This window comes from Trichosurus vulpecula, chromosome 4 (assembly GCF_011100635.1).
Source record: "Trichosurus vulpecula isolate mTriVul1 chromosome 4, mTriVul1.pri, whole genome shotgun sequence".
NCBI lineage: Eukaryota > Metazoa > Chordata > Mammalia > Diprotodontia > Phalangeridae > Trichosurus > Trichosurus vulpecula.
Genome location: NC_050576.1, coordinates 302168059 through 302179861, shown reverse-complemented (window position 1 = coordinate 302179861; position 11803 = coordinate 302168059). Strand labels below are relative to the sequence as shown.

The following is an 11803-nucleotide window of genomic DNA, read 5'->3' as shown; positions in this document are numbered from 1 at the left end:
GGGAAATGATGGCATAACTTGCAGTTGACTTTGATTTGAGTGAGTGAGGGCTATGCAAAGTCGCCAGCCTCACTTTCTCCTCCAGAGCCATCTGGGTCCAGTGGCCTGATGTTCATCAGGACAACTAGAGATGGCCCAGGATGCAATGGGAGACCCTGGCCCTTTCAGGCTAAGGTCTTTTCAGATGCTCACTGTCAGTGAGGTAATGCCCATTCAGTGAAGAGGCCTCTTTAAGAAGTGAGTCAAGGGATGGCCCCTTTAATTAGAAAAAAAAAATTAAGCTGGGAGGAGAAGACCCTCAGGGTTGCTGTTCCAAAGACAGTTACCACTGACATTCATTCTACATCAGGAGGGCCTGATGCATAGCATAGAAGGCATAATACAAAGCAAAGGAATGGAAAAACCATTCGATGTCACAAAACATTAATTCCTCCTTCACAGCTGAAATGGAGAACAACTAGGGCAGAGTCCCTTGTCAGACATAGATTTTTATTTTCTTGTTTTTCTTTCTCACATGGGAAGAGTTCAACGCTGAGTGTTGGAGGGAGATGACCGATATAAAAACAAAAGGCATCAGTAAATTATAAAAGTGGCTCAAGGAAATGAAAAAATTAAAGCTTATAGAACCAAGTACACTATTTAATATTTTATTAGCCCTTTGACATAATATAGATGAGCTCCTCCTAATCTTTTCAAAGTGTGATAGAACACAAAAAAGTACAACAGGGAAAAGAATGTGTTCAGTCAATAAGTATTTATTAAGTATCCACTACGTACAAGGCACTCACAAAAGATGTTAAAATTTTCGGCTACATGACAAAAAAAGGTAAAATCTTAAATTACTCGTTTTATTCTCTTCCTTAACTTTCAATTCTCTTTCCTTCCAGTCTATCCTGAAATTGTATTCTATGATTTACGTAGTATTTCCTTGTTTCAGAAAATCACAAAATAACACGTCTGTGACTCAGATTCAGTTTGTAAGAAAAGTAATGTAAATAAAAGTAGTACTGTGGGGTAGAAATTAGTCTATGTCCCAAATCACATGGTCCAGTTCTATCCTCTGCCTTCCCCATGAAGCCAAGGATACCTCACTTCTGTCTCCCCCTTCCCTACACACACTTCTAAGTCCTAGATGACCTACATGCTGACATGTCCATTGTCCTAGGTCAGGATAATGTCCACAGAGGCACACCACTCAGAAAAGGTGGCTTCCCAATGTATGAACTCAGCCCATTCTAAGATCCCCATCAGTGCTGCCATCAGTGCTCTTTGGTGGGAACCTTCCCCTGGTGCACTCACTCCTTCCTTTCAGCTTCCTGGACTGATTTCCCTCCAGCCTGTGATCTTTCCCATTCTCTTCTTCAATTACATTCCACTTCTTTCTTTAGCTCCTAATTTGCTTCTTTAAAAATCCCTTGATCCTTTTTTTAAACCACACAGCACTTCTTTTTTGTCTAAATGTAATTTCATTCCTTATTCTTTCCTTAGTTGCTCATACTTATTTGGATTTTTTATATTTATTTTACCTTTCTTGTGGTGGGTTTTTTAGGGTGCTTACAAGTTAAATTCTTGGCATTGGGTGTTTTGGGGGGATATAGAAATGTTCAAAATGCCTTTTGTTGAATGTCCACATTTTTTATTGACGAGGTTCAAGGTGTACCATTCAGAGTTGCAGCTTGGACCTCCCTAGCCTTTTGAATATTTCTTTTCCTTTTCAGAATATACTATTCAACCAATCAATAAGCATTTACTAAGTGCTAATTATATACTTTGGGGATATATACAAAAGCAAAAGAGTTTACATTCTAATAGGAGAGATGATGTGTATATAAATAGGTACATAGAAGATACACACTGAGTAGATAGGGTATATTAAGAATTGGGTGGGACCAGGAAAGGTCTCCAGCAGGTGGTGTTTAAGCCTAGTCTTGAAAGAAGCTAGATGTTCTAAGGGGCAGAGTTGAGAAAGAGTAATTCAGGCATGGGGGACAGCTAGCAAAAAGACACTAAGACAGAAGATGAAGCAACATGCATGAGAAACAACAAATAAGCCTATGTGGCCAGACCACTGAGCACAAAGAGGGCGACAATGCCTAAGACCAGAAAAGTAGTTATGGACCAGGTTGAGAAGGGCTTCAAATGGTAAGGCAGAGGGAGGAATTTATATTTGTTCCTGGGAGTAATGGGGAGTTTCTCAAGTAGCAGGGCAACATGATCAGACCATACTTTAAGAAAGTATGGAGTCTGGACTGGTATGGGGAAATTAGTTCACTACTGCAATAGTCCCAGTGAGTAATGAACGATGAGGGACTTGGACCAGGGTGCTGGCTCCAAATGGAGCTAAAGGACATATCCAACAGATTTAGTAGAGAAAGAAATGATCTGGTAACTGAATGAGTATGTGGTAAGAGAGCATTCAAGGATGACACTAAGGTTGAGGGAGAATGAGCCTGGAAGAGTGGCCAGAGAAGCTGTGTCTATCAGGAGGGAGCCAGAAGATGGAAGGAGTAAGTTTGTTACCTCTGCAGCAGGCATTCCAGAGACCCCATTGTAAAGGATAGCTGGTTTTATTGTGCGAAGGGGAGAAAGAGAGAAGGTAGGTTAAGGGGATGAGAGTAAGGGAGAGAGCAATGAGGGACGGGTAATGGGGTTTGGATAACAGCCAGGCATCCAGAATTCCTGGGATGGGGAGGGTATGACTGGAGTAGTGTTTCTTAATCATTGACTAATGAGCTGAGATGGAATATCAACATCCCTCGGAGTTTGTCCTCAATGTGCCATCTTCTCAGGGTGTTAGGTAGCTCAGGTGGGGGAATGGGTAGGAGGCAGGGTGTAAGTATAGAATGGAACAGCATTTCTCTCATTTCCCTAAGTCAGGCAAGGCAAAGCAAGGCCAGGAAACAATGGAGGGAGTATGATGAAAAGGCTTTTCTCTCAAAGGGAGTGGGATGAAATGGTATTTCTCAGTCCCTTGCAAACAAGAAGTCAGTTCAGAAAATCAGCACACTCTGTCCCCTGCAGGCAGGAAAAGTCCCCTACAAGCAGGATGAAACTAGTATTTAGCTAACAACTATCACTGATATAGAGTTTTAAGGTTTGCAAATATTGACAAAATATTATTTCCTTTTATTCTTGTTGTTCAGTTGTGTCTGACTCTCTGACCCCATTTAGTCAAAGACTGAAATACCAATACCTCAAAGGTGTTGCAGTTCCAATGTTTTCCCAAACTTATGGTCATTCAATGTTCTATTTGTGTAATTATATGTGCCAAAGCAATGGCGCTCTCTGTCCCATGTTCTTTTAAAGTTCTATGAAGGAAAGACTAAGAGTTTTACATCTCACCTCTAACAAGGTGCACACATACCAAGAGGGACAGGAACTTGGACTTCAGTTTTCAAAAACAAATAGCCAATTGAGAATTTCCAACAGTTCCCTTCATAAGGTAACACACTAAAAGACTACAGCTTTTGTTCTTGACTTCTTTTCAATTCTTTAACTTCCTCCAAGTGAAAAAAAAACTTATGTTAAACTACCTAGGCTCTATAAGTGGTTGGAGGTATGCTGGCAAACCTCTTTTTAAATTGCAGATATGCAACAAGGCAATTCCGGACAACATTGTTCGTGATTTGGTAAAGGACAAACAGGCTTTAATGTAATTGCATGCAATGATCTGAAGTATTCAACTCAAATATAGAATTACTGGATGTGCTTTTAATGCTCCTGGAATATACACAGGGTCTCTTTTAAATTCAGAATAAAACTCAAAACTACTCTACCAATAAAGAAGCAAATAAATTAGTCAAAATGTAAAGATGCAATGTTAACCCTTAGACTCTTAGACACAGAGAAAAGGGTGAGAGAACCAAGGGAGTCAAAATCAGAAAGAGAAAAGGAGAAGTGTGTTTATTAAAAATAAAGACTAAGGACACAGTTTCCAAGTTTAAAAAAGGTGTATATATAATTTTAAAAATCCAAATACATATTATACATTGTATCAACACACATTTATTTTTAAACAAAAAAGACCCAAAAAGTTAGGTTTATTATTTTTATAACGTGGGAGGAGAGGTGCTGTGGTGGAATATTTTGGCTTTCTACAGACAGACACAGCTGGACACCTGCCTGTATACACTCACAATGCTAAAGATGCACTAAATGCTTTATGTAACACTATTATACACAATTACGTGAAAGTACTCAATTTGGTTTGATGGACACATTGTTTTCAAGTAAAGTCAACATTTCTGTAATGAAGATCCTGTTAGTAGATGTCAGTAGTTCCATTTCATGAAATGTATGTTTAGATTGGGAAAAAAAGCACATACACATGCCCTCCAGTTTTGTCAACTGCTGCAATAAACTACTAAATCTAGATGTCCTCACATCATTACACTTGGATCAAGTATTGTGTAAAAACGAATGTAAAATCTGAATCCTCCTCTACTCACCAAAAAAACACAACTGGTACATTTCAAATAAAAGTTGTTGTGCCTCACCCAATTAGAATAGTGGATAAGTCTTTTGTTGTCTTAGGAGACTTGCCAAACCAAACAACTTTTCAACAGACTATGCTCTTCACTAGGAAGCCGCTCTGAAGGGCAAAATGAGCTTCAGTGTTACGACACACATACTTCCGGCTGGATGCTAGGTTGTGAAAGTTTACCATTCTCTTCTGTCTTTTCCTGCCCAGGTCCATGGCAAGTTGTCTTGCGCTTAAACAATCTCAAACTTAACCGCAATAACTCATTGTCCACCACTGGAGTGTTTGTGTATGTCTGCTTCAAGGTGCCCTGAAAACAAAATGGGTACACATTATTAAGAATAAGGGATTCAGGCTGCTGAACAAAGTGCTAAGAACAGTTCCTGAGCTCTCTCAGTTTCTGATACTACAGAATGTACTGTTTTGATTATATGGCCTGACAAGCTACTGTATAGAGAATTATTTTCACAAACCTTAATGACTGATACCTTAGAGCTCATCCAGTTCAGCTTTGAATCCTGCCAATGCAGGAAATTCCTCCTCAATATCTTGGCCAGGTTGAAATCAAGTTTATTTTGAAAATAAAAATCACTCTGGGTGATAGAGAGCTCACCACCCTGACAAGGAAGCCCCTCCCATCGATGAATAGCTGTTGAAAATTCTTGCAACCCTAATTGGTCCCAGTTGTCCCAAACAAGGTAAAATCCAACCTTTGTTACGTAAAATTCTTTTAAATGCCTGAGCACAGCAATTATGTGTTCTCCCCTCCAAGCTAACCCCTTCCAGTCTCTTCAATTACTGCTCATATGCCACCGCTTCTCAACCTTTCACTGATCACCCCATCACATGTCCTATCCTATCTGTAGACTGATCAATGCAGGACAAGGGTCTTCTTATTCATCTTCTTCTAGACTCAATCCTCAGGCCACTATGACCACAGATCACGCTGGCTTTGTTGGGCAGCCATACCAAAGAGCTGACTTATACTGAAGTAAAGTAAAAGCTCCAGGTCTTCTTGTATATTCATTGCTATTAAACCAGGATATCCTCAATCTAGTCTTAGACAACTAATCTGCTATTACATGGGGGGCCTTACTTATATCCCTATTAAATCTTAACTCATTATTTTTAGACCATGAGTTTTGTAAATATTTTCAATTTAATCTCAGCCTACCTAGAGTGTCTTTGACATCTAATTCTATCCTTTTATATATTAACTAACCCTCTTCAGATTTGTGAAATCTACAAATTTGATAACTATGACTCCAAGTCACTGATAAAAATGCTTGTGCAGGGTAGGCCCTCATGGCCAACCATTAGCGATTTCCCTCTACTGGGAACTAACACTGACTTTGGGCAGTCTTGCAACCAATTACAAATAAATCACTAAGTCTACACTACACTGTGTGAATTTCACTGACTCTTTAAGGAACCTGCCTAGAAAACGGCAACATCTATTTCCCCATTAGTGGCAATATATATAATTCTGCCACAACTAGCTGCCCTTATGTTCTTCTGCATATGTATCACAAAAGCAGGCACTCACCTTGATTATTTTATAGGAAGGGACCATTATCATGGATAAGGAATAAAGAAAAACATCCACTACAATCAATAATTCATAATCACGGAAGGGAAGGTATGTTTAACTTATGTTTAATACTCACCAGTGACCACACTAAACGGATACTTGGTACTTTTTTATAATCCTCTATATACTTTAAACAACCAAATGAAAATATACCATTCACATCAATCAATACATTTCAAATGTAATCCAAGGCAATGACAGTACCTTTTCATTTTTCACTAGCTGTTTCCGAATTGCAGAATCCCGCCTAAAGCATAATGCTTTACAACATGGTCCAAGATTACTGAGAAGACCAGCTCTCTCTTCTTTACGTAGCAATGCTGCCATGTTTAGGGCTCCCAATTCATGTTCAAAAAGATTTTCTGCATCTACCAATAAAAATAAAGCAGTATAGAAAAAAGAAACTCTACTGATTAACAAATAGAACATTCCACAAAGTTCAAAATATACCTAGTTAAAAGTATGGCTACAGTATAGGACAGTCAGTGTTGGTATAGTTCAGGAGTTGGTAAACTGCAGAAAATTTTTAAACTTCCTATTAGTTCACAGCTTCATCCTCTTCCTCCCTTACATCTTCTAACTTCAAGGTACTATCAAGTATCAAGTGAACCAAACTGAGTTTTACCTCCTTTTCATCTTTCACTTCCTTGCCTCGATAATTGTAGATGCCAACTCCCCATTCTTATCTGTACTCTCCCAAGTCGCACACCAAAAATAAGCGGTGGGCAACAGAATTTAGAACCTCTACAAACTGGGGGGAGGGAGAGAATCCCTGAAAAATTTAAAACTGGTAAGTGTTTTAAGGCTTGCAAAGCACTTTATAATATAATCATTTTTATACAGACAATAACCCAGAGGTAGTTGCTATTTACTATCTGCATTTCTCAGTCACACAGTGATTAAGAGTCACACTGTGAGTGAGTGGCTGAGGTTGAATTTGAACTCAGGTTTGCAGGTCTAACCCTCTACCCATTGTGTCACCTAGCTGACTATACTAAAATGGTCTAGTTTACTAGCTTCACTAAGAAAGCCACTACACTAAATTTAGGTAGCTTTCTCTTAAAATTTATTTTACAAGCAACATGGTATAGTTAAAAGAACACTAGACTAAGAACCAGAAAATTTTAGTCCTTGTCACATCTAGTTCTGTCAATACACCTATGTCTACTTGGGTAAATCACTTAATTTCTCTTAAAGGCAAATCATCTCAATTTTCCTCATCTGTAAAATGGACTACACGACCTACAAGGTTCTTCCTATCTCTCAAATGACATAATCAATGATTTTTTTAATTTTCAATTCCACTAAACCCTGGTGTGCACAGTACAGTATATTTAATCTTATAGTGTCAAGAAAAGAACTGAAATACCCAAGCATACATGAATTTACTTATCTTTGGAAACTTAAAATTCTATAAATTACATTAAATAATGGTGAAGGCTCAAGCTAAGTAGACCTACAGTTAAAAGATTCCAGCCCAAACTAATTAATTGTCTTCAGGTTCCCTATCTTAAGTACAGTTTCCCATGGGCAAGGGAGGAAAAAGCAGCTTTCTGAGATGTAGGAACTAAAAACCACATCTACCCACTATAATGCACCTGCCTAACTATAGTCTAGCCTATATTACAAGTTTCTGCTTCTCTCAATGGTACTGTGCAAAGCAGCAGTTTTATATTTTAGCTTACTCATTTGTAAAATTAAAGTAATACTGAAACAATTCCTCCAGCAAAAAATGCTACATCAATGCAATACAAGATTCTACTCTATTCAAAGACTTTAATAGACATAGGAAGAAATTATATAAACAAAATGAAACAATTACCTTTGGGCTTTTCTAAAAGTCTCTGGCACGTTTCTTTAACTTTAGAAAATAGTTCAGAACCTGCCAATTTTTTAGAAATTCCAACTCTTAGCATAACAGCTCCAGGTGTGAATTTTAAGAGGGCAGCTCCAGGTTCTCTTGGTTCTTTAGGATGTTTTGGCATAAGACCAGACCAGTCTACATCTATCACATCCAAAGGATCTGCAAAGGTGAATAAGAATACTGATATTTTCAAAATAAGGAATATCATACTGGAAAGTTTATGAGGGTAAACATGCCTTTTTGCTATTTTATGTCATGGCTAGAATGTTAGTTCAAGTCAAATTTATGCTACAGTAGATGTTTTTAATGTGGTCAATGCATACTTATGTTTGGTTACATAAACATTACACGAAGCGTATTTGTCCATTAACAATTTATAAAACAATACATTATAATCAAACGCTGTATAAGAGTAAGACCAGATTTCGTATGATGCTTCTCCATAAACTTCAACTCCAAAGACCCCATTGTGATATGGAGGTAACCTGAGGTTCTTTAAAGTGTTTTTGACAATGAGATGCAAACTCTAGCATATCTTAGAATGTGGGCTCTGTAACAGAGTAGGTAGCTATTATGATTTGGTCAGCCAAGTTTAGAGGCTCATCACCAGGTCAACCCTTAAGGAGACGAGCTACTTTGGCCATAACAATTTATGAAGATTGTCTGTTAAGAAGGCTTGATTTGTATTGGCCACACTGATTAAACTGTTGTTCTTCTGAAGTATTGCAGTATATATATAAAAATATCCTACTTTACCTAATATTGCATTTTCACATCCATAGGATGCGCCTGTGTTGATGCTGGCTTTATAGAATGTGGACTGTAATTTTACTATTTAAAATATTCATAGGTCTGTAGTTGTCAAATTTTGCTTTAGTGACATTATTCATTTAGAAATACAGGTCAGAATGGCCTTAGCAAAAATCTGTCTGCTTTCTAAGTTAACAACAAGTATGCTGAACACTTGGTGATGAATCCTTTGGTCATGGAAACCTATGAAACAAAAGTAATTACAAAATGGTCCACAGTTCTATGCCCCCTTCTCCCTTTCCACTTCTGCAAAGACAATGGCAGAGTGGCAAAAAGGAAGGGCATAGGGTGCTAAGAAATAAAACTTTTAGACCATCTACATAAATGTTAACATATTTGTTAGAACTACAAAATGTGAAATCCTTGTCTAATTCTTAGTAACTGAACATATTACTGGAAGAACTAAGTCATAGCTCACAATAAAAAGAATGAGATAAAGGAATACACAGCTAAATGGAAGGATGGCTTAGGTTCTTTTTGGAGAGCCAGAGCTGGTTTTATTGTGTGTCCAAATGAAAGAAGGAACATCACTTCATGGGACATTTATTTAGTCATCCTATCTTGCAGTGCTCATGATTAAATATTTGCAAAAAGACAACCATGATTGCACCTTATCCAACAACAACTATGAAATCAATGAAAATTCGTCTCTTTGAAGATTGATGACTTCAACACAAAGATGGACAAGAGGACAGTAAAAAATTTTGGAAAATATAGCTCAAGTCTAAAAATTTAGAAAAGCCAAAGTACTGTAGGTTACACAGAAGCCTGACATATCGTAAACATTCTCTTTGTACCTGTAAAGAACTGTAGTGTGAAATTATGTGAAATGAAATAAGCAGAACAATGTACAGAATAAGAAACATACTATAAACCCCCCATCCCCCAAAAGAAAAAACACAAGCAGACAAGTCAGAAAGAATCAAACAAACAGGACAGCTTTGAAACTTAATGGGCTGAATGCATTACATACTTTAAAAAGAAAAACAATCCCTACATAATGGAGATTCAGTTTCAATGTACAGTTCTCTCCTGCTCTACACTATACATGTGTGTGTATGTATGCATGTGTCTATGTGTACATGTGTGTGTGTGTGTGTGTGTATACACGTACACATATAGAAATGCTAATTTTATCTGGGATTTATTAAGCTCAGGGGAAAAAAATCTAATTTAAATTTAAAAGGATACCTGGCATCTTCTCATCATCTTGTTGATCTTCCCTCTTTTCAGCATCACCTGCCAGAATTTCATCAAGTTCATCATCACTGATTGGCTCATATCCTTCTCCAGCACCAGATCCTAATGACTGTGCATCATCTAACTTGGCTTCATCATCTCCTGCTAAGAAGAGAAATGAATTTTATTATAAAGATAGCTTTATTTACTAAAGAAGAGCCTGATATGAGATTCTACTGAAGTAACTAGGTTAAGGTAAGGCTTGTTCAAGTCATGAAATGTCAAGGGCATAAAATAATTCCTTTTTTGCACTGCTCAATTATTTGATGGGTTCCAGAATCAAATAAAGCAAAAACTTACTTTGTCCCAAACCAACTATAATAGTAAGAGATAAAAATATAGTAATGGTCCAAACACAGGTTATTCCCTTTTGGAAAAAAAAATACACATTCACAAAAACACAATACACAAAAACCAATTATGGGCTGCAATCAAGTTTTATGTCAGCAGAGCTTACATTCAGATCAACATATCAGAATATGCCATAAGATGAGAAGAAATGACTCTTTTTTTTTATTTTCCAGCCACATTTCCAATTTGAATTCTCAGTCAATTGACAAAAAATTGATTTGCCCTTGGACTGAGTTCATGGATTGTGCCAGAGTTAAGTTAGTAAAGATAAAAACTAAATTGAGATGTCTATTTACTCCAAAAGACTTTTTTGTATCATTGCCACAATTATTCAAACTAAATGCTTTTAATACAATGTACAAAAATTCATCTTATACATTTTACATGTGGCTATAATCAGATGAAAAATTTTAATTTTCTCCATAGTTACCTTACCCCAGTTTTTTCAATACTGAATTTTTACTACCTATTTTCCTTATTTCATCAGAATTTTACTTATTTCATCAGCTACGTCTTCCTTAATTACCAAATCACAAATGGAGGCTCCATTTCTTGTCATATCCAACATTAGCTATTCTTAACAGGTAGGCTGAATTTTGTCTTTTAGCAATCATACCCATTCTTAGATATCAGTACAAACTTAAGTGTTACACTCCAGAAATCAAAGGTAAAGGGTCTATAAATTTAATGTGAATTTGCTTAACACTGAAGCTACAGGGTATAGCTCATATTTCTAATCATTCATAAAATTTCCTGAACTTAAGGACTGTAATTCCCAAAGTCATACAGGTGAATCCTTTAGTAGATGTACAGTAGAATCTCACTATTCCTGAAATTATGATAACCCAAATATGGTACGCCATGATACTTAAGTACCAAAATTTTTAACTATTTGTCCTTTGAGAATTTTTAGTATGTTATCAGATGAAATAAGATACACATTATCATAAATGTAGCATATGTAACATAAACCTATTATAATTATAACTTAGTTTACTTCACTTTACTTGATATTTTCTATTTCCAATTTAAATTTACTTAATTAAAAGTAATTTTTTAAAAATTTAAAAACTGTTTTTGGTAATTCTAACTTGTTATTAACCTCAGGATGGCCACCACAATCCCCTACTACTCTGAATTAGATTTTATATCAATTAAGTCCTTTTAAAACAGCTGCCATTGAAAACTACAGAAATTTAAAATGTTTTAAACTTTCAGAAGACTATTTAAAATATTATTGTTTTTTGTTCTGTCATGTCCAACTCTTCGTGGCCCCATTTGGGGTATTCTTGACAAAGATACTAGAGTGGTTTGCCATTTCCTTCCCCAGCTCATTTTACAGAATAGGAAACTGAGGCAAACAAGATTAAATGACTTGTCCAGGGTCATACTGCTAATAAATGTCTGAGGCCAGATTTGAACTTGGGTATTTCTCTCAGCCCAGTACTCTATGCACTGCCCGACCTAG

The 11803-nt window shown here is 36.8% G+C and overlaps 1 protein-coding gene across 7 annotated transcripts in view; it reads right to left on the bottom strand.

Annotated features, from left to right (window-relative positions):
* Positions 1–3939: 3939 nt before the first annotated feature.
* Positions 3940–11803, bottom strand: part of ZC3H13 (zinc finger CCCH-type containing 13) — an 87853-nt gene continuing 79989 nt past the window's right edge. For 4 of the 7 annotated variants that reach the window (XM_036755832.1, XM_036755834.1, XM_036755833.1 and 1 more), the window contains exons 16-19: positions 9937–10089; positions 7894–8094; positions 6276–6439; positions 3940–4790 (exon numbers count right to left, since the gene is read on the bottom strand). In XM_036755832.1, the coding sequence (XP_036611727.1) occupies positions 4617–4790; positions 6276–6439; positions 7894–8094; positions 9937–10089 (692 nt within the window). In that variant the 3' untranslated portion in view covers positions 3940–4616. The remainder of the gene's footprint in view (positions 4791–6275; positions 6440–7893; positions 8095–9936; positions 10090–11803) is intronic. The other 3 variants (XM_036755836.1, XM_036755838.1, XM_036755837.1) reach the window with 2 other exon arrangements.